The sequence below is a fragment of the Drosophila nasuta genome, chromosome 3, assembly GCF_023558535.2.
Source record: "Drosophila nasuta strain 15112-1781.00 chromosome 3, ASM2355853v1, whole genome shotgun sequence".
Classification (NCBI taxonomy): Eukaryota; Metazoa; Arthropoda; class Insecta; order Diptera; family Drosophilidae; genus Drosophila; species Drosophila nasuta.
In genome coordinates this window covers 22,494,305-22,513,105 of record NC_083457.1, presented here as the reverse complement: position 1 = coordinate 22,513,105, position 18,801 = coordinate 22,494,305, and the positions used below count along the sequence as shown (strand labels likewise).

At 39.6% G+C, this 18,801-nt stretch overlaps 1 protein-coding gene across 1 annotated transcript; it reads right to left on the bottom strand.

The window, feature by feature from the left end:
• Positions 1-1,192: 1,192 nt before the first annotated feature.
• On the bottom strand, positions 1,193-17,736 carry LOC132788668 (membralin). The gene is made up of 13 exons (XM_060796184.1): positions 17,499-17,736; positions 17,104-17,428; positions 16,918-17,004; positions 16,617-16,852; positions 16,351-16,556; positions 16,131-16,296; positions 15,906-16,068; positions 15,783-15,840; positions 15,639-15,722; positions 15,437-15,569; positions 5,150-5,249; positions 4,144-4,876; positions 1,193-3,027 (listed from the first exon to the last, which is right to left on the bottom strand). Exons 2-13 carry the CDS (start codon positions 17,221-17,223, stop codon positions 2,138-2,140), a joined length of 2,976 nt encoding a protein of 991 aa, XP_060652167.1. The 5' UTR covers positions 17,224-17,428; positions 17,499-17,736; the 3' UTR covers positions 1,193-2,137.
• Between the last annotated feature and the right edge of the window lie 1,065 nt (positions 17,737-18,801).

Here is an 18,801-nt window from a genome sequence, read left to right as displayed (position 1 = left end):
GTAGAAGACGACGCCATCATATTCATACACATTCTTGTATTGATAAGGTTACTCATTTTGTGTGCGAATGTGTTTTCTTTTTTTGGCTGTTAAGATGTTAATCAAAGGCTCACCTTGCTCACAGTCAGGAGTGTCTTGCAACCACCTTCGGTATCGCGATGCCAAGCGTGATGCCACACCACACACACCACAAAAACACGCACATCTGACGTCTGAAGTCTCGCACACGACGCCCTTGTTTATTATTGTAAGATGCTTGGCTTGGCTTGCCTCGGCTCGGCTCACATCAACGAACTGGAAGGAATGCGCATTGACAGCGCCAGTTGCCAGTTGCTCGTTGCTTCAGTTGCTCAATTTTTTGGTGGGAGAGAAGGGAGAGTAGCAATCTCTAGCAACAAGCTACGCCCGTGATGTGCCTCGCCAGACATTTGCATTGTTTTATTTACATACTTTGCCATAAACTTTTCGGCGGGCAACTCCCAACATATCGATGAAGATGATGATGATGATGACGGCGATGATGCCAATGCCGTTTGGTTTGGGGATAAGCATGAGACATTGGCATGCATAAAATCTATCAGCAGCTAAAGCTAAGCATTGACTTGAGCATTTAAGACAGACATGCGAAAGAGATTGCCAAACGTCGTCCCTGTGTCTGGTGTTATCATAATCAATATTATTATTATTATTATTACTTTTACTTTGTGCTTTTGCTTTTGCAAAGTTAATGCGAAAACCGAAATATGCAGATCAAGTTCAACTTTCAGCTCTCTTGATGGCGCATAATTTGTTTATCTTTAATTTCAATTAGGTTCACAGTGCGTATACTTAACTTACTTTTAAAGAGCCCTTTTTATGTGTAGCATATCAAAGGTGGATTCAAGATTATTCATCTTTTATTCCTTCCCAATAAATTACGCATTTATTTTAAGTGATAAATTGTATAGTTTATGTATATATTTATAATATAGTAAGTTGTAATATTACATATAGTATAAGAAGGGTTTTTTTCGCTTCACTTCAAGAGACTGTGAAAATGTTACAGTAGACAACTTTTGTTTTAATTGCTTAATTTGAAAGTCTCAGCAAATGTTGTGTGACACACACACGCACACCCACACACCCACACACTCTCACACAGCACGCACACAGAGGTGAAATTAAATGAAATATAATACAAATCAGTTGAAAGTTTTTAATTAACTTGCAGCGGGCGTCGTTGCAGTCAAACGAAACGTGTTTATTATTAATATACAAAAAAATCATAATAATAATAATCTGACTTTATAGACAATTTAATATTTGACAATTGCAAAGTATTTACATACATTTACCGCACTCTTTTTTGTTTTTTTGGAGGGAATAAAATGCAATATGAAATATGTTTTTTGTATTGTTGCTCAAAGGAAAGACAAACCAATTTCATTTGGCGCATAACCAATAACAAATAAAATAATATACACGCATATATATTAACTTAAAAAATAGAACATTTCCTTTTGCATTAAAAATAGTTCATTAACTGTGTAAAGCCAAGCAGAAAAGCGCATCGAAATTGTGTTTTCCTCACATTCTTTTTTTATATATATTTTATTCAGGTTTTTGCTAAGCGACTAGCTATAAATGTATGAATGAATAAACTGTAAATTTATTTGCGGCACGTTGCATGCTCATGTGACATATGATAGCAAAGTAAAAATACATTTGTTGCTGGACTTGTTTCGCTGCTAATTAAAATCACGCCGCGTCGCATCGCCTCGCATCTCGTCGTTGCCATGGATGATACCCCAAAATAAAATAGTATAACACATTAGTTAGTAGTTAAAAATCACTAAGTAACACAGTTTAGCATGCAACCACATATGAAATGTTGTCTAGCCACACACATCACACACACACACACACACATACACCCATTCACTCATTCATAAAGATACACACACACAGTCGCATTCATTCGCAGACAGCTTGCATGATCTAGACATAAGTACACCAGACAAATTATCTAAAATTTACTAGCTGTTTTCATGCTTGTTTAACATCTTGTATTTCGGGATTGCCGTACACAATTCCCCCTTCCCTCCTTCTCCACTTCTATTTTTGGGATGGGGGTGGATTGTGGGTTTGTCTTTCTTATTCAGTTGTTGGTTGCTGCGGCTTCTGCTGCTCTTGTCACTTGGTTTGATGTATGTGGTAGAGTTTTCATTAGCTCCCCCTGTTTCTCCCGCTCCTCGGACTCTTTCTCCGACTCTTTCTCTATGTGGTTTGCAATGGCGTCGACATCGTTGTAATTTGCTGTTGACGTGAAGCTGTCGCCTTCTATAAAATCAACTGTTTGCCTGCCATCCATCATTGTGCTTGCGTTGGCTTTGGACTCGGTCCCCAACTCAAACTCAAACTCAATTCCAAGCTGAGTCGCAGTCTGCTTTTGCTCAGCCTTCGCGTCTGCTCTGGATTGTTTTGACGTCGCTGTAGAGGCGGCAGATGTTTCTCTAATTGTTGTTGTTGTTGGTTGCTGCTCCTTTTGCTGGTCAGTGGAAATGCTTTGGGCATGCAACAGTGGACTGCTCTGGGTTTCACCTGGCCTCTCTTTTGACGGCTGCGTCTGCTGCGTGCTTCGAGATGGCAAATTATTTGCTAATTGCTTTGCCAATGGCAGACCAAAAGCCTCCGCTTTATCCTCATTCTCATCCTCAGACTTAACCCATGTTGTTGCAATAGTTTTTGCTGCTGATGCTGCTGCTGTTGTTGTTGTATCCGGCATATTTATAATATCCGCCGTAGCGGAATTTAGATTTTTCAAAGTCTTGGGCACGGCTGCCTGCCCTAGATTGAAACCCAGCTCATGCCCCAGCTCCTGCTTGTCTTCAGATGCTTCCGCTGCTGCCCCAGCTCCAGTGTTTTTCTCTTCAATCCCCTGTTCAGTTGCTCCTGCATCATTGATGCTGTTTATCGTTGTTGCTGCTGCTGTTGCCGTTGCCGTTGCTGGTGCTTCGCATCGTCCTTGTCCATGATTTGATTCGACATCTAAAATATGCAAGGAATGGCAAAGTTAGCAATGAAATAAAGTGAAAATAAAACAGGAAATGACAGGCGCGTTACAATCTACAAAACATTCGTTCGCTCGTTCTCAACTCAAATACTTTTTCGCAAAGCGAATTGAGAAATAATTTCATATTATTGTTAACATACAAAAAAAGAAAGAAAATAAATACAATAAAATGAAACGGGGGAAAAAAATACGAAAAAGGAAAATAGACTACAAAGTGGAGTGAGAGATTTGCCCAGGGGCGACTGGAGTATGGTATGGGTTGCACATATTTATATTTTATATCGTTAATATTGACTGTTTTCATGTTCGAGTGCGGCGCCTCTTTGACATTTATTGCCACTGATTTTTTACACATGCTGCTTGCTACAGTCAAACTTTGCTATAACGAATGCAACTCTATGTAATCAGCTTTTCAATTCAAACAAAAATTGCTTATGCCAGCGGAAATTCAAAATCCTCATAACAAAATTTCCTCACTTAATGCCTTCACAAAATATGTTACCCACTTTTAAGCTGCAGCTATGCAAGGATTTTCTAAAATGTGTTGCCTACTTTTAAGCTGTTATATTAAAATGATTGCTAATGTTAGCTGTTTATGTTATTAACAGCGTGCTGTCAATTAACAGCTGCAAGCTGCGGATTTAAAATGTATTGCATACTCTTAAGCTGAACATTATTTGTAGTCCACTAAAATTAAGTATACGTTGAAGATATTAAATTTATATATAAAATTAACGCTGTTGGTCGGGAGCAAGCTTGACTGTACATTATTTGAATCGCTTCTTCTATTTGGGTTATTCGCATTTTCCCATTTGCTGACTGCGTTTTCGAGTGCAGCTTAAACGAATATTTAAATTTATCTTTCGCTCGATTACACACGTGTGGGATGTGGGGTGTGCGATGTGTGGCATGCGGCATGTGGCAAGTCGCAAGTGTGGCGTTGCATTGCCATGCCAACGCGACCATCGTTATTTGTGGCATTTTGGCCGAAAAATCGTTTGGGCCAGGCTTAAGAGTTAAAGCCGCCAATTAAGCGCAATGAACTGCAAGCAAAAGTTTCCCATTCGCAATGCTCGATAAGTTTTAGTTACCTTCGCTTGGTGTTGTTACTGCTGCTGTTGTTGGTGTAATTGGTGTGGATGTTGGCGCTGCTGTGGTTGTTAGTGTTGCTGCCGCATTTGCTGCTGCTTGGGCCGCTTCGGCTGCTGCCGTGGCAGCAACTGTTGCCGCTGCTGCTGCGGCTGAAGCAGCTACAGCGGCGGCAGCTGCACGCGTCTGCAGCCCAGGGATGTCGGCCACATTGATGCGCTGAACACGCACATGCATCATTTGCACAGGTCCATGACCCTGGCCCAAAAACACGCGACGCACGGTCGTGAATTGCGGTCCACGTTGCAACCAGCGTCCAACCAACGGCAAACGTCTCAAATTGCCGAAACCCGTTGCATTGTCCGCTCCAGCTTGTTGCTGTGGCTCTGCCGCTCCAGCTGCATCAGCAGCTCCACCGCCAGCGGCAGCTCCAGCTTGCTGCTGTTGTTGTCCCTGTCGCTGTGCAGCCAGTTGACGAAAGAGTCGCGTTACAATGACACGCGCACGTTGCACAGCAGCCTGTTGTCCCGCCTCTGCTGCATCCCCTACAGCGCCTGCTCTTGCTCTAGCTCCATCTTCAGCTGCAGCTCCAGCTGCTGCTGCTCCTGCGACTCCTGCGCCCGCTGCTGCGCCACCAGCTGCTGCATTTAGTTGATTTCGCGTAATGAAGAAGACATGACGCTGTGCCATAATGGCAGGCAACTCATAACGATGGAAGAAGAACACCATCGAGTGCTGCAAGAGAGAGAGAGAGAGAAGTGGGATCGGGTTGAGTTATGCAATGAGTTGGCTGACACGTGAGCTGCTGCAGTCTACACGTGAGTAGAGCTGAAGAGCACAGAACAGGCAGCAGGCAGCAGGCAAATAGACAGTCCGAGCGACATTCGGTGGAGAATAATGCGCTGGATAATTTGTCATGCAGTTGACAGGCGGAAACTGGCGTCAGTTGCGCAAGCAACCGACAGCCGACAAGCGACAAAGGACAAAGCGTAATGCATCCATAGTTACCTGAATGAATAGATAGGAGGAGAGCAGCGCCAATGTACGATATTGTCCACTGAAGCGATAGTGATACGCATAGAACGCAAAGTGATATAGGTAGAAGAATCTGTAAGCAAACACAACAGTTGAATTAATATCAATAACAGCACAGCAACAACATTCTTAAATTCTAATGGAATATATCCTACTGAGTGTGTGTGTGGGAAGGGGGAAAGAGGAAGGAGTCGTCAAACCCTCGTCAATAAATATGTGAGTTATGTAAGTATTTTCAGTGTGTGAGTTTGTCTCTGCAGTTGATAGCCAACGTTCTTCGATAGCTTTATATTAAATATTGCTAAAATAAAAAGCAACAAATTATTGTTTTCTATTTTTATTACTTTTGCCTCCCCACAGCCCGTCCTTCAAATGTTTTTCACTCGCCTGTGCAAATGCCAGCTAAGCTGTAAAGAAATGGGTCAGACAGCCAGACAAGCGGACCGCAGCAGGACACGCAGACATCTATGACATAAGTAACGCCTTGGACTGACAACAGAGGCACAACAATAACACTTATGACAATTGCTCACTCAGCTGATCGACTACCAAATACTCTGTATAATTAAGGCACTTAAAGCTTAACAGTTTAGGTTCATCTTAATGAATATTAGACATATATTTTATATAATTTCTTACAATATAATTTCTCTACAATTTGCGCTTCTCTTATTGCTTTCTAGTCTGTTTAGGCTATATCTTACAGTTTAATCTTTTATTAGAAAATATTACATATATATTTTAAATCATTTGCAGCTCTTCGATTTATGCTTCTTTTATTTCTCTTAACTTTTACTAATAATTTTTTTTCTCTCTTCTTTTATTTACAATCTGTCTGTTTAAACAATAAGTAAATTGTATAATTAAGATTAAAATCTACAATTTGTGCTTTTTTATTGCTTTTGTGCTGGATTTAGGATCTTTATTACAAATTAAACTTCTATAAGGAAATATTAAAATTATCATTTCATCATTTAGTACTAGCTCTTCGATTTATGTTTCTCCTGCTTCTCTTGTCCTCCTCATTCCCCTTCTACTAACAGTTTTTCTTAATCAAAAGTGTCTATATATGTACATATATAATAAATTTTGTATAATTTTTAAGAAATATATATATATTATATATTAAACAAGTAATTTGTGATTCTTATATTGCTTTCATCTTCTGCTAAAAGTTTATCATGATCAAAAAAGTGAAGCATTAGTTCAATATAATTTATTTTTTAAGACAAGAATGCTTAGACAGTTGTTTAAATAGTTGATAGCTGCTTTGATGTTTTATTATCTATAGTACTATATTATTTATCTCTATATCTAGCTATCTTTCTCTATATCTATTTTCATTTGTAACTGATTCTCAATTAAAAGAAAAGTTAAATAGCTTAACATTTTCTCTAAAAATGTTCATAATTGTTGCTTTTGTTTAAAGAAAAGTGCCTTTAGTTTATACAGTAGTTAACTCTTTTTTATCGCTTTTCCAAGAACAACAAAAACATCAGCAGATTCTCTTGCTAACAAAGTTCACAACTATCAATAAATTTTGTTGGCTGTTAATAATGAAAAGTTGAACAAGTTTATTGCTGTGAAACTCGGTCAAATTGCCAGGAGGAGTCGACTGTGCCGCATGAATGACTCGTCGAGTGGTCTAGCCAGGAAAGAGAGTATATAAAAAAGGAAAGAAGAGAAAGAGGAGAACAACAAGTGCCAACACACAATGGCGAGGACACACTCAAGAGGATTTAATAATATAAATAATTGCTGGCCGCTGTTAGTTGAATTGTTGTGCGAGCGAAAAGACAACAAATAATAAACACAATGAGCGACACGCGGCGACGCTGGTTTTATTGATAAGCAGCTGGACGATGGACAATGGGCATAACCATAAACAGCCAAAGAGATGGAGAGACAGAGACAGCGAGGAAGTCGGACAGTCATCAAAGAGCGTCCGAAGGAATTTCAACTTTAATTTATTTTTACAACGACAACGGACGTACATCGATGTTGTTGTTATTGTTGCGTGTGGGTGTGGATCACATGGATAAGGGCAGGGCATGGCCATGATTGAGTTATGTTATTGAATTTAATTTGAGTTGATTGTGCACACACACACCGAGAAAGAGAGAGAGAGAGAGGGAGAGCGAGAGAGACAGTCATGAGAACGAACATCACAATCGACAGCGACAAATGAAGACACACGACACTTATTTGGTGGGTAAGCCTTTCCATAGGCGGGTGGCAACATTATGGACACATCGTACCACACTCACACACACACACACAGAGCCTTGCAGCAATTTCCGCGCTCTCCCCCCACGCAGCAGCAGGCACTCGAGTGGAGACAGTGAAAGCGAACGACACGTAGACAACACTTATCGCTTGTTCGTTTCCGTTTCATTCGTTTTCCTAATGTAGCGTAGCGTTGACAAGCGCCAAGCGGGCGGAACAACCTCGTGCCGCAGTCCTGCCCCTGCTCCTGTCTCTTCCCTCCTGCCCCTTGCTCGTGCCACAACTGCTGCTCCATCTTCGGCGTGTCGCAACGGATGTGCTCCAAGGAAGTGCTATTGGCATTCATATCCTTCGACCGAACGGAAATGAGGGCAAATGATGTTGCAACGCCAACAGACGTCGGGTAGAAAGGGACTGAACGGCAGGACTCTGTCAACACAACTGTTGCATGTGTGTGTCTGTCTGTGTGTGTGTGTTGGCAACGGCCACAGCAACAGCAACGTTGCATGGTTAAATAAGCAGCCCCAGAGCAAACAACACGCAGACAGCTTTGCTTCAAGGTGCGTCAGGGAGAGTGCGAAAAAAAGGCAGTAGATAGGAAGTGGTATGAAGCATGCTGATCCGATCAGCGTCACAAGTGTTTATTTGTCGCCAGCAAACGAGGCAAGCGGCAAAGATGGCTGAGAGGAGACACAGACGAAGATGAAGATGAAGCTGCAGCTGCAGTTGCAGTTGCAAAAGGGATGCATCTGCAGCAAAGGGCGGCGAATAATGGCTAAAGTGCCCAATGAGCTAGCAAACACTTGAGCCACACACCTTAACGAAGCTTACACATCAGCTCAAAGTGCGTCACAACACACACCACAGCATTAGCATATTGGTTAAACCGATTGAATGAAATGGTTATAAATATGACGCGAGCAAAGTGCTTGCTGCTGCATTAATCCAAGCAATTTGGTTAAAGTGCTACGATAAATGCCAGCACTTGTTGCAACATCTTCCACGAAACGTTCCCAGCCAAGTGTAGCACAACTTTAGCTAAGCTCTTACGCTGCCAAACAGTAATTATTTTGTCTGCTCTTCTGCCAAAAATGTATGCTAATTTTCGATAAAAATGTTAACTGTGATTTGCCAATGAATAACATTCTAGATATCGAATGCATTGACATTACACTGAACTTCATAACTTCATTGCAAGCCAATTGTTATAAAGTTAGCAGAAGATTTATATTTGTAATAGAAAGTTCTTAATATTCCTTTCATTTTATATTCTCAATCAGAATGGAACAGTCTAATTATAATCAATAACTTACAAAGATACAAATTACATCAACAATTCGAATGGCATCTAAAATTTGTTAGCCAATCTTACGGCTAAATTATTTATATATGAGCTTTAAGCATATTTAATTTGGTCTCGAATAGTTACAACAATTAAAACTTATAATTCACAGAAAATCTTCCAAATATTGATCGAAAATTTCATATTAAATTCGTAGCAAATATAGAATTTGATATATATTCCTGTGATATAAAAATAACACCAATTTTAATTTATTTTTGTTGATCACAAATTATGTGATTCTTTTTGTTCTTTTAATGAATATTCCAAAAACTAATTTTGTTTAGATAATTTAGTTAATTATTAACATAATACAATTTAAATTAGAAAAACGTGAATAGTATTAATTCAATAACATTTTTTTAGCGAAATTTTAAATTTTGGAGGTGTATATTTACTTTCAAATTTGTTTTACTACTTACATATGTATATGTAATTAATATAATTTGATTTTCATTAAGTGAAACATTGGTAATATCAGAAAAAGTTTAGAATAAATCATAATCAATTATCAAAGTGGTTTACCGACTGTTAACACTATTAATTAAAAGTCTACAGCCAGCCCTGCATATCACGTATACGCAAGAAAAGTGTAACATATGTTGCCTACTTTTCAGCATACATTTAAATAATTACAAGTTTTTAAAAGCAAACTCTTGTTTCGCATTTAACATAAAGTAAAAGTACAATTCAAATTAATTAAATTTATCAATTGTTGAGCTCAAAGTAATTCTTGTAAAATTTGCATATTGCATAATTGTTTATTTGCATAAATATGACAATGAAATAAAATGCGCCCACTGCGCTGTCTAGACATACGAGTCTGTATATTTCATTCGTTTTGCGATGTTATTGATATGCAGTAACAAATTGATTGAAGCTGCAGAATATCAATTAACACCCGCTCTCGCTCTCTGACAATTGTTATGAAACGTGACAAATGTAAACTATTTTTCTGAATTCGTGATTCACTTAATTGAAATATAACAAAACTAAAGAGTGAGTGTGTTGGAGTGTGTGTGGAAATGTATATTCATTGATAAATGCGTGTAAACGACCCATTTTTATGCATAAATTCAAGCAGTTCGTTTTGCATAGAAGGGCACGTTGCGCATACGCCACGTTGGCAAACAAACAACGAAATAAACAAACAAACAAGCAACAACAACAACAACTACAGCAAAAAGAGAAGAGAATAATAAAAAATTAAAAAAAGAAGAAACGAACGCAAAGAAAAAGCAAACAACCACTATATGCGTATAACAATGAAGCGATTTTGCCTCGTTATGAACACTCATCAACTGCACCTTTGAACAACAAGCGTGTACACACACACACACACGCACACACCAAAAGAGTGGGCAAGCCACTTCAGGCATTGGCATTTCACTTGGATGGCGAATGGAAGGGAGAATGAGGATTGGGTTCGAGGCGTTGGCTCGCGGACAAAAGTTATGGCAGCAAAACAAACTTGACGCAATTATACTTTGCGTAACATGATCTCAATCAACACGAAAAACAGCAAACAGCAGTCGCAGCACGCGGAGGGCGGAGGGCTGCCATGGCGTGAAGGGTTGAAGGGCAAAAGGCCGCACGAACTGACGAACTGACGGGCTTCAAAAGAGGGGAAGGGGGAAGAGGGGGACGGAGCAATGCGCGTTGCCAATGGCTTGAACATTGACGTTGATGTCGAGGCTAAACCGCCACCTTTGAGTGCCACCTAGGAGCCAAGTGACGGCGACCCAAGCGAACCCCAAGCACAACTCTGGCAACAATAACAAGCTTGTAAGTTAAAGCCAGGAGAGTGATTGACTCGGAGATACCCGTTGGCCATTTTTAGAGAGTATTAAATAGACAGTATTAATATAAAGGGTTTGAATAGACTTGAAAAAAAAGGAAAGCTTCAAGAAACTGTCTACATTAAAATAAAAACTATATTAAAGCAAGTCTTCTTATTATTTTATTTAAATATTTGCTGGCTATCTTTTGGCTCTTAATTTGCATTCTTTTAATTTTTTCAAATATATGTAGTTACATTGCAGTTAGCTAAAGAAATTGTTCAAATAACAATTTCTAATTCGAATCTTCTATATGTACAAAAAGTTCAAGCACTTTCACCAATAGTTGAGAAAAAAGTTCAAATTATTAAATTTCATTTTATTAGAAAGCGATTAAACAATAATATAGTTCAAAGTTCTAAGGACGGCTTAAGTTTAGTTCGATTATTCAAGAAATTGTAATAACCTAATTATTGTAGGAAATTTGTTTTTGAAATTATCTTTAAACAGAAAATTATTCTTAGCTCTAACTAAAGTGATAATGAACAGCTACAAGATTCATATGTACTACTTAAATAAAAAAATTGTTTTGGTATATGTTTTTTCACTTTTGATAGTGTCGTACGCGAAATGTTTTTCATTATCATTCAATTTCTGTTAATAATTTCTGTACTTTATTTCGATTTGTGGCATCGAAAATGAATCTGAACATCTATTTTAAAATCAAATTTATCTGTCGACAGCCTTGCTATACACCCTTCTAGCAAAACAAATGACGGGCATAACAAGCAAGCACACAAATCTATATATATACATAAAATATAGATGTAGATGTACATCTATATATATATATATTCGATGTGTATGTGTAGCATACTTATTTGTAAGTAGGTACGCATAACAAGCGTGTAAACAACAGCCGAGCAAAAGGCGCAGCAGCAGCCAAAAGATTATGCTGGCCGCCAAACGATGTGGGCGGAGAGGGGGAGTGGCAAGAGAAGTGGTGGCAGCTACTTGAAACGCGCGCGGCAAACTTGCGACTGTTACAACAAGCCGAATCCGAACCCGAACCCGAATCTGAACCCGAACTTGAACCCGCAACCCAAAACGCCAAACTCAAACCCTTTTTGGCCTGATAAAATTTGCTCTTTGAAGCCGCCGCCACCGTCGTCGTTGTTGGCGCTGTCGATGCCACGCAATTCCCTTTTGTCTGTCCGTCCGTCTGGCCGTGGAGCACAAGGCGACAGCAACAGCAGCGACAAACAATCTGCGCAAGACTCTCGCGTGGCGTACGTAGCCGGCAGTCATGTTGTTGCCTGCTTCCAGCTCCCAACTCTTAGAGCTCTTAGCTGCTGTAACTGGTTGCTTGTCGCTTGAAGCTTGGGCTGGCTTTTAGCAGCATCTTTCTGCACACACTTTTGCAGCTCATTTAATACGTGTCGTCGCTGTCTGCGCCGTGCCGTGGCAACCAGATTTAAGCACAAAAGAAGCATTACGCGGCACATCGAAGCCACAGGGCAAAAGTCAGAGGAGAGTTGAAGTAAGGCGCATGAAGGGGGAACTCAAGGTAACCAAGCAGTTTGAGGATGAAAAGGGGTGCCAAATTATGTGGCTCTATACATTTTGGCGCCCGGCTCATTAAACGGCGATTAACAGCGTTATTTTAAACGTGCCACAAACGAGTCGCTGCTTTGATGCCACTTTAAAAGTCGCTGACGTCGGCAGTCAATTAGCCCAAATACCAAAACACAATCAACATGGAATGGGAGACGTAGAGGAAGGGGGAGCGGGAGCGGGAGCGGGAGTTAAGCTGCATCATTGCAGTTTTTGTGACAGAGAGAGAGACTAATTGTGGCTCACACACACACACACTCTCATTTCTGCGCAGATTTCGCAAATGACTTTAATGGCAAACTTGAATGGCAGCTAACCGCAAACAGGCAACCCAAAAACTGGGCAGACAGGGCAAACACAGGATGTACGCAGCAAGCAGCAGCATCAGGAGCAGCAGCAGCCTCTGGGTTGCAAAAAGGATTGCGCAGCAGTCAGGATGCTAACCCATAACCCATAACCGCAGGAGAAGTCAGAGCAGCAGCATCAAGCAAGAATCACATAGAAGGGGAGAAAAGAGAAGCAACTTTCTCTGCCCCTTTTTGCGATTGCTTCAGGCGGTCAATAACAGCAAAATTAAACCGTACCAAAGTACACAGCCCACACACACACGTTCTCAGTGTATGTGTGTGTATGATGAGCTCTGCCAATATGTTTTGACTTTTCACAAAATTAATTTTTACTTGTAGCCAACGTCCGACCGGGAAAAAGAGGGAAGAGCAGCAGGAGTTAGAAGGAAACAAGTAGCAAAAAGGCTGGGACTAAATCTGCATATGCTTCTTTGCCATTCTTTTCCCTTGCTTCCTCTGGTTATGAATGCATCCCAAAATAAGCTGGGAATGCTCATTTCCTAGGTAAACATTTTCCAAAACTTTCCTTTCACAACAACAATCAGTTTTTTGCGGTCACAAAACCCAAGAATTCCACTCTTCCAGCTCTAAACATTTATGATTGATTTGATTTTTCGCAAAGAATCAATAAAGCAGTCACAACATTTTCTATACAACAGAAAAAACGTGGCATAATAATAACATAACAAATATTTAAAATTGGCAAAGAAAATGATATATTTTTACTGAATGAGTTGCTACAAATTTTGGCAAAGATGAAACTAAATTTGCAAGCAATTTGGATTTACATAAGTTTGAAATTAAAGTGTTTAAAAATAGGAGGCATTTATCAAATGTACAATAAACCATAAATTCAAATATTGCAAAATCTTTGTCTCAATTTACAGAGTTTGTAGACTCTACTCGAATCTAAAACTTTACTTTGTGTTTACAATTAAGCACTTATTATACATCGTAAAGATTATATACTTAACCATAAAATCACGCAGATATAACACACACATAATAACCTCAAGTCTCGCAAGCAGTTTTTGGCAAAACTTGCCCTCCAAACTTATGAAATCATTAAGCAACAAATCAAAACAGCTTGTTTAAGGAAACTGCAGAGCCTAAAGCAAAGCCAGCTTAAAGTTGAGAGTGAGAGAGAGCGAGAGAGTGGGGAGGAGGAGGAGCACAGGCCACATTGGGGTGGGAGAAAATTGAAAATGATTTGCGACAATGAATGTTTAATGAACATAAATAGGACAAGTGGACCCAAACAGCTGTATTGACCAAGCCGCATTGATAGCCTTTTAATTCAGGCGCAAATTACGCAAAATCAACACGAAAACAAGCGAACAAGTGGTGGCGAGGAGGGGATGCAAGGGATATAAGGGATGCTGTGGGAGTGGGGGGAGAATAGTGATTGATAAATGCCGGCACATGAATATCTAATGGCACTCATAAACGCAAAACTGGCGGCAAATGGCACGAATAAAGGGAATACGGGAGTGTCTTTTTGAATTATTGATGCGAGAGTCCGCCTTCAATGCTCTCAAAAATGAAAAGTGATGCTAAGAGGGAGGAGCAAGTGGAAGGGAGGGAGGGAGGTAGGACAGTTTAGGGAGGCAGGCAGACAGTTACCCAAAAATAATTTCTAGCTCCGCGCCAGCTTCTCAATTATGCAAAGTGCGCGCAATAAACCGCAAAGTAGCCGCCAGTTACCACCGCATCAATCCCTCCCCTCTCCCACTGTCCCCTTTCATCACTCCTTAGTGTAGACTTTTCACTTGAAAAAATATGTAAAAGGGGAAAACGGCAGCAGCAACTGAGGCAACAGCAGTTGTTTTTCCTGCGGCCTGATTGAGTTTTGTTGTTGTGACGTGCGTGGTCATTAATGTTTATAGAGCAGTCGAGAGAGTACGAGAAGTATGTGTTTTTTATAGGAGCTACACATGGTTTAGATGGGCATTATAATTTTGTGGTAAGCGACTTTTCTATGTATTGAAAATTAAATTATAATAATCGTATGGTTAATAACTTTATCAAACTCTTTTAAACCGCATCAAAATTTAACCAAGCAACAATGTGCAGCATTTAAAATGTTTATAATAATTATTTGAAGTATATATTTTATAAATAAAATAGCTAGCTGCACCTAAAATTAATTATAAGAATCGTGTTGCTGCTAAGCAGATCAACGTTTGCCTTGGATTTTATCCTGCTCTCTTCATCTGCATTAAATTATATCATGATTTAATATTTTAAGAATTATTTGAAGTATATATGTTATAGTTCAAATATTTAGCTGTAGTTTTAGCTGCATTTACAGGTATGTTGCAGTCGAGCACACTCCTAAGTAGCCTTCTCATTCGTTTTTTTTTTTGGCATGTTTTCACTTATTTCGTTTCCTATGCGCAGATATTACAAACAAGTTTATTTAAATGTTTGCTAATGGCGCGGCTCAGTTGGGAATGGGTCAGAGAATAGAAAGAAGCAGTCAGAGCTTGGGTTACGCTTGTTGACTTAAGTGATGAAATTCAGTTCTCTGCACCAAAGTGGGGATGGGAAAGGAGGACATAGAGCAGTGGTCTTGGTTGGTGTTGGTCGATTTGCTTTGGCCCCGGGGGAGGCTTGCGCAAGCCAAGTTAATTTTCAAATAACAACCAAACGATACGAAACGAAAGCGAAAAACGAACAAACAAAACGAATTGTTCCAGGGAAGCAGCTCTGAGAGTGTGAAGTACAACAACAACAACCACAACAACAGTAACAAACCCCCAAACGAAATGAACTGTTAAGTGCTGGGGCAGCAGCAGCTGGACACCAAAAGGATTGCGTTCGACTTAATGTAATTGAATTTGTCATTTCTCTTCTCTCTCTCTTGACACAGACAATTGCACAATGATTGCAACAAAAGTAAATAAATGATAACACTGACAGACAGATAGACGGCAAAACCGTGTCTACGCACCTGAGCCAATGACGCTTTGTGATGCTTGTGTGCACGCAGATGGCATCGAATTGATCAGCGATCCATACAATCAATATAATATAGAATGCCGTTGTGGTATCGTTAAAGAACTCCGACATGATGGCCTCCATGCCTGCCAAAAAAATGCAACAAATTAGTGTCAATTTGCAAGTGATTTCAAAACAATTCGTTCAATGCACACCTACTAGCGCCAAAATGACCGTCAAGAGTGGGGCAATGGGAAAACGTGCTGACACATTGTACTCCAGCATTTGCAACAGATCAACTAAAAGATCAAGACAGTATTTAAAAGGTGACTACGAGTTCAAATGCCTTGGTTAATTACCGATAAACACAAAGATCTGATGATGCGAGTAACGCAAAAGCATTGACACCGAAAACGTCTGGAAATGAAAATCATACAATTAATAGAAAACGACAAGAGTTTAAAGTACAACAAGCGACATACAAAGAGCAGCATGACAGACAACGCAGCTGGATAGCTGCTCCAAGCTGCCCACCACATGGACACGAAGCGATAATGCTCGCCAGTGATGACGTTGCGCAAATATCCCTTGTTGTCCTCCTTCTCGGCAATTGTGCGCACCGAGGCCATTAGCAAATCATCGTAACTGCAACGGGCAAATCAGGTTACATCAAATGAGCTTGACCAGCTGTCAACTGTCCCACTTACCCCAGCAAACGTTTGAGCAAATATCGCGTTAGCTTGTCGCCAAAACACTTGTTCGTATTCGGATCCAATTGGACAGTTAAAACGGGTATATTGAGACGCTTACGGGTAGCCGCCGAAAGACGCAGATGTCCATACTCCAGCGAGTACTCCACAATGTATTGCTCGTCTAGAAAGGATTTTAAAAATGAGTAACGTAGTCTCTATAAAGTTACCGACTTACCATCATCATCGTCCTCCGTCTTCAATGGTATAGCGCTGGGATGCTCATAGTTGTCCAGCAGATTGATGGCCTCAAAGTAGAAATAAAGAGTCTCATTGCTGTAGGCGCGCACAGGACGCACTGGAGCGCCAAGTTTGCGTAGTATTGCCTCATAGCGTCTCAGTCGATTGTGATTGTCCAGCGTTTGCGGTCCAACATCGTAGTGACTGCAAACAAAGTGAGGCGTTAATTAGCTGAACTAATTAACTTCGTCAGTATTTACGCACTAAGTATGCTTAAGTGATTGCAGCAGCTGCTTGTCGGCCTTGATACCCTCCCAAATGGCACGTTTCTCCGCCAGATATGGTATGATCTCCACTCTTATGACGCCGTCTCGTGGCCAGTTTTGCACTTCCTGCAGACACGAGCAGGGATTCTTTATGAAGGCCGTGTGGACATAGACGAGTGTAAAGAAGAAGACCAACGCCTTGAGAAGCAGCAGATATTCAATGGCCAACTGCACCTTGCTGCGTACGAGATAAAGAGATATCAATTAATAATAACGGATTAAACATGTTGATTAGATACTTGCCGTGGCACTAGCTCTGCGTAGGTGGCGGCAACGCGAAAGTAAATCGCATGGAATAGCCGATCTCGCATATTCATCATGTTATTCTACATTTTGGAAACAAAGATAAGCAGCATTTTAATACGTCTGTGTGCGTGTGCAAGCATGTGTCGGTATGAGTGAGTGTGTGTTGGCCTGCTTCTTACCTGCCCTGCACCACCCCCAAGTCCACCTGCAATGATACGATTGCGCCCATTGATATTATTGATTGCATTGACAACTGCGATTTCAGCCGCATTTTCGGCAATACCTCCTGCATCGGCCATGGCTCAGTACGCTGATCAGTCGCTGATCACTAGCTCCAAGGTAGTGTTTAATCAAGTTTTCAGCACCAAAAATACTTCCGTATCTTTTAAGCGACGACCGTCTTCCGCAACGTCAACGTCCCCCAAATTGCTATGTGGTTGTTGTTCCCCGTGTGGCGTCTGTTGCTGTGACTCGTGACACCTTCGCCTAATTTTCAATAGTCTGCTGATATAAGCATTATAGCAATTTAATAAAAATTACTCAAATTGCAATAGCAAAAGACAGAGGCACATACCATTATTGTGAATTGTTTGTTGTTGCTGCAGCTTACCAGTGTGGCCGTAAGATTAATACGCAAAATGTACGTTTATAAAAATGTACCACTTCCAGTTAAAATATACTAAGAAAATACTTAAAAATAATTTTTTCAACAGTTAAAGTAACGAGTTGCGAATAGTTATAATAAAACAACGTAAATTCACTAGACTTCCGATTTAGTTAATTAATATCATTGTCAATCAAGTTAAAAACTAGACATCGTTTGTAAAATATATGCTCAATATATTAAAAATTGTCATGGATTACTGTATACTTATGACGTCACAGCAAAAGAGTGCTACCAACTTGTTTGTGCTCCCGGGGCTTTTTACAACACTGAAAATGTGGCGCGCGATTTGCGCTTTTTCGAACATTAAAGCTTTAGCAATGGAAAAGAAAGAACACAGAAAGCGTTTTAAGAATCAGTTTTTTATTTGTATTTTCTGCAAACCAATGTACGAAATTAAATATCTCAATGCATCGTTTCCATATGTTATAAATAAGCTACATTGAATGTCGTTTAATTTAGTTTTACATTGATTGGTGGTTGTGATTTCTTTATTCATTTTACGTTTCTTTTTTCACTATAGTTTTTCTCATATTTATATATTTATATTTACGCATAAGTATTTTGTATGTTTATATATAGCTATGTACGTAGATGTTATTATTAAGCTACAAAATCATACTCATAAGATGAATACAAACTTCGTGTACTTTGCATTTCTTTTACAATTTTTGTCAACAGGCTAATTTAGTTTTCTTTTTGTTTTATGATTTATGTTGTTAGCTTTTAAAAATTTCGCTATGGGATTGTTTAATTGCTTATGTATTTTGTTTTCGTTTTAGCTAGTTGTTGTTGTTCTTGTTGATGTTGTATGTTGTATTTGTAGTATAAATTGTTAAAAATCGCTCACATATTTCAATTCTGGTTCAGCGCGTGTTGCGTGTGTATGTATGTAAGTATGCGAGTGAAAGTGTTATGTAAAGCTTACGTATGTTTCTTGTTGTTGTCCTTTTCTTTCTTTGGTGTGTTTAGTTATAAAAAAGTTTACATAGGCAGGCATGTGTATGTGTGTAGTGTGTGTGTGAGTGAGTGTTCAAGTGTTTGTGTGCTAACTTACAGACTAATACACGCTAAACATTTATTAACTTACCATTTATTAAGTTTGTTTATCATCTTCTCTTTCTTAATTTTTGTTTGTTTTGTCTTTGTTGTTGTTTACTTTGTTTGTTTGTTGTTTTTGTTCAATACAGTTAAAGAACTTCCAAGAAGTGTC

Excerpts from the sequence above, each read along its gene's own strand:
- LOC132788668 (XM_060796184.1), bottom strand. The coding sequence starts at position 17,223 with ATGGCCGATGCAGGAGGTATTGCCGAAAATGCGGCTGAAATCGCAGTT. Across the intron at positions 16,557-16,616 it reads CAATCACTTAAGCATACTTA|TCACTACGATGTTGGACCGC; the intron begins GTGCGTAAATAC and ends CTTTGTTTGCAG. Across the intron at positions 15,723-15,782 it reads TCAGATCTTTGTGTTTATCG|TTGATCTGTTGCAAATGCTG; the intron begins GTAATTAACCAA and ends TTGATCTTTTAG.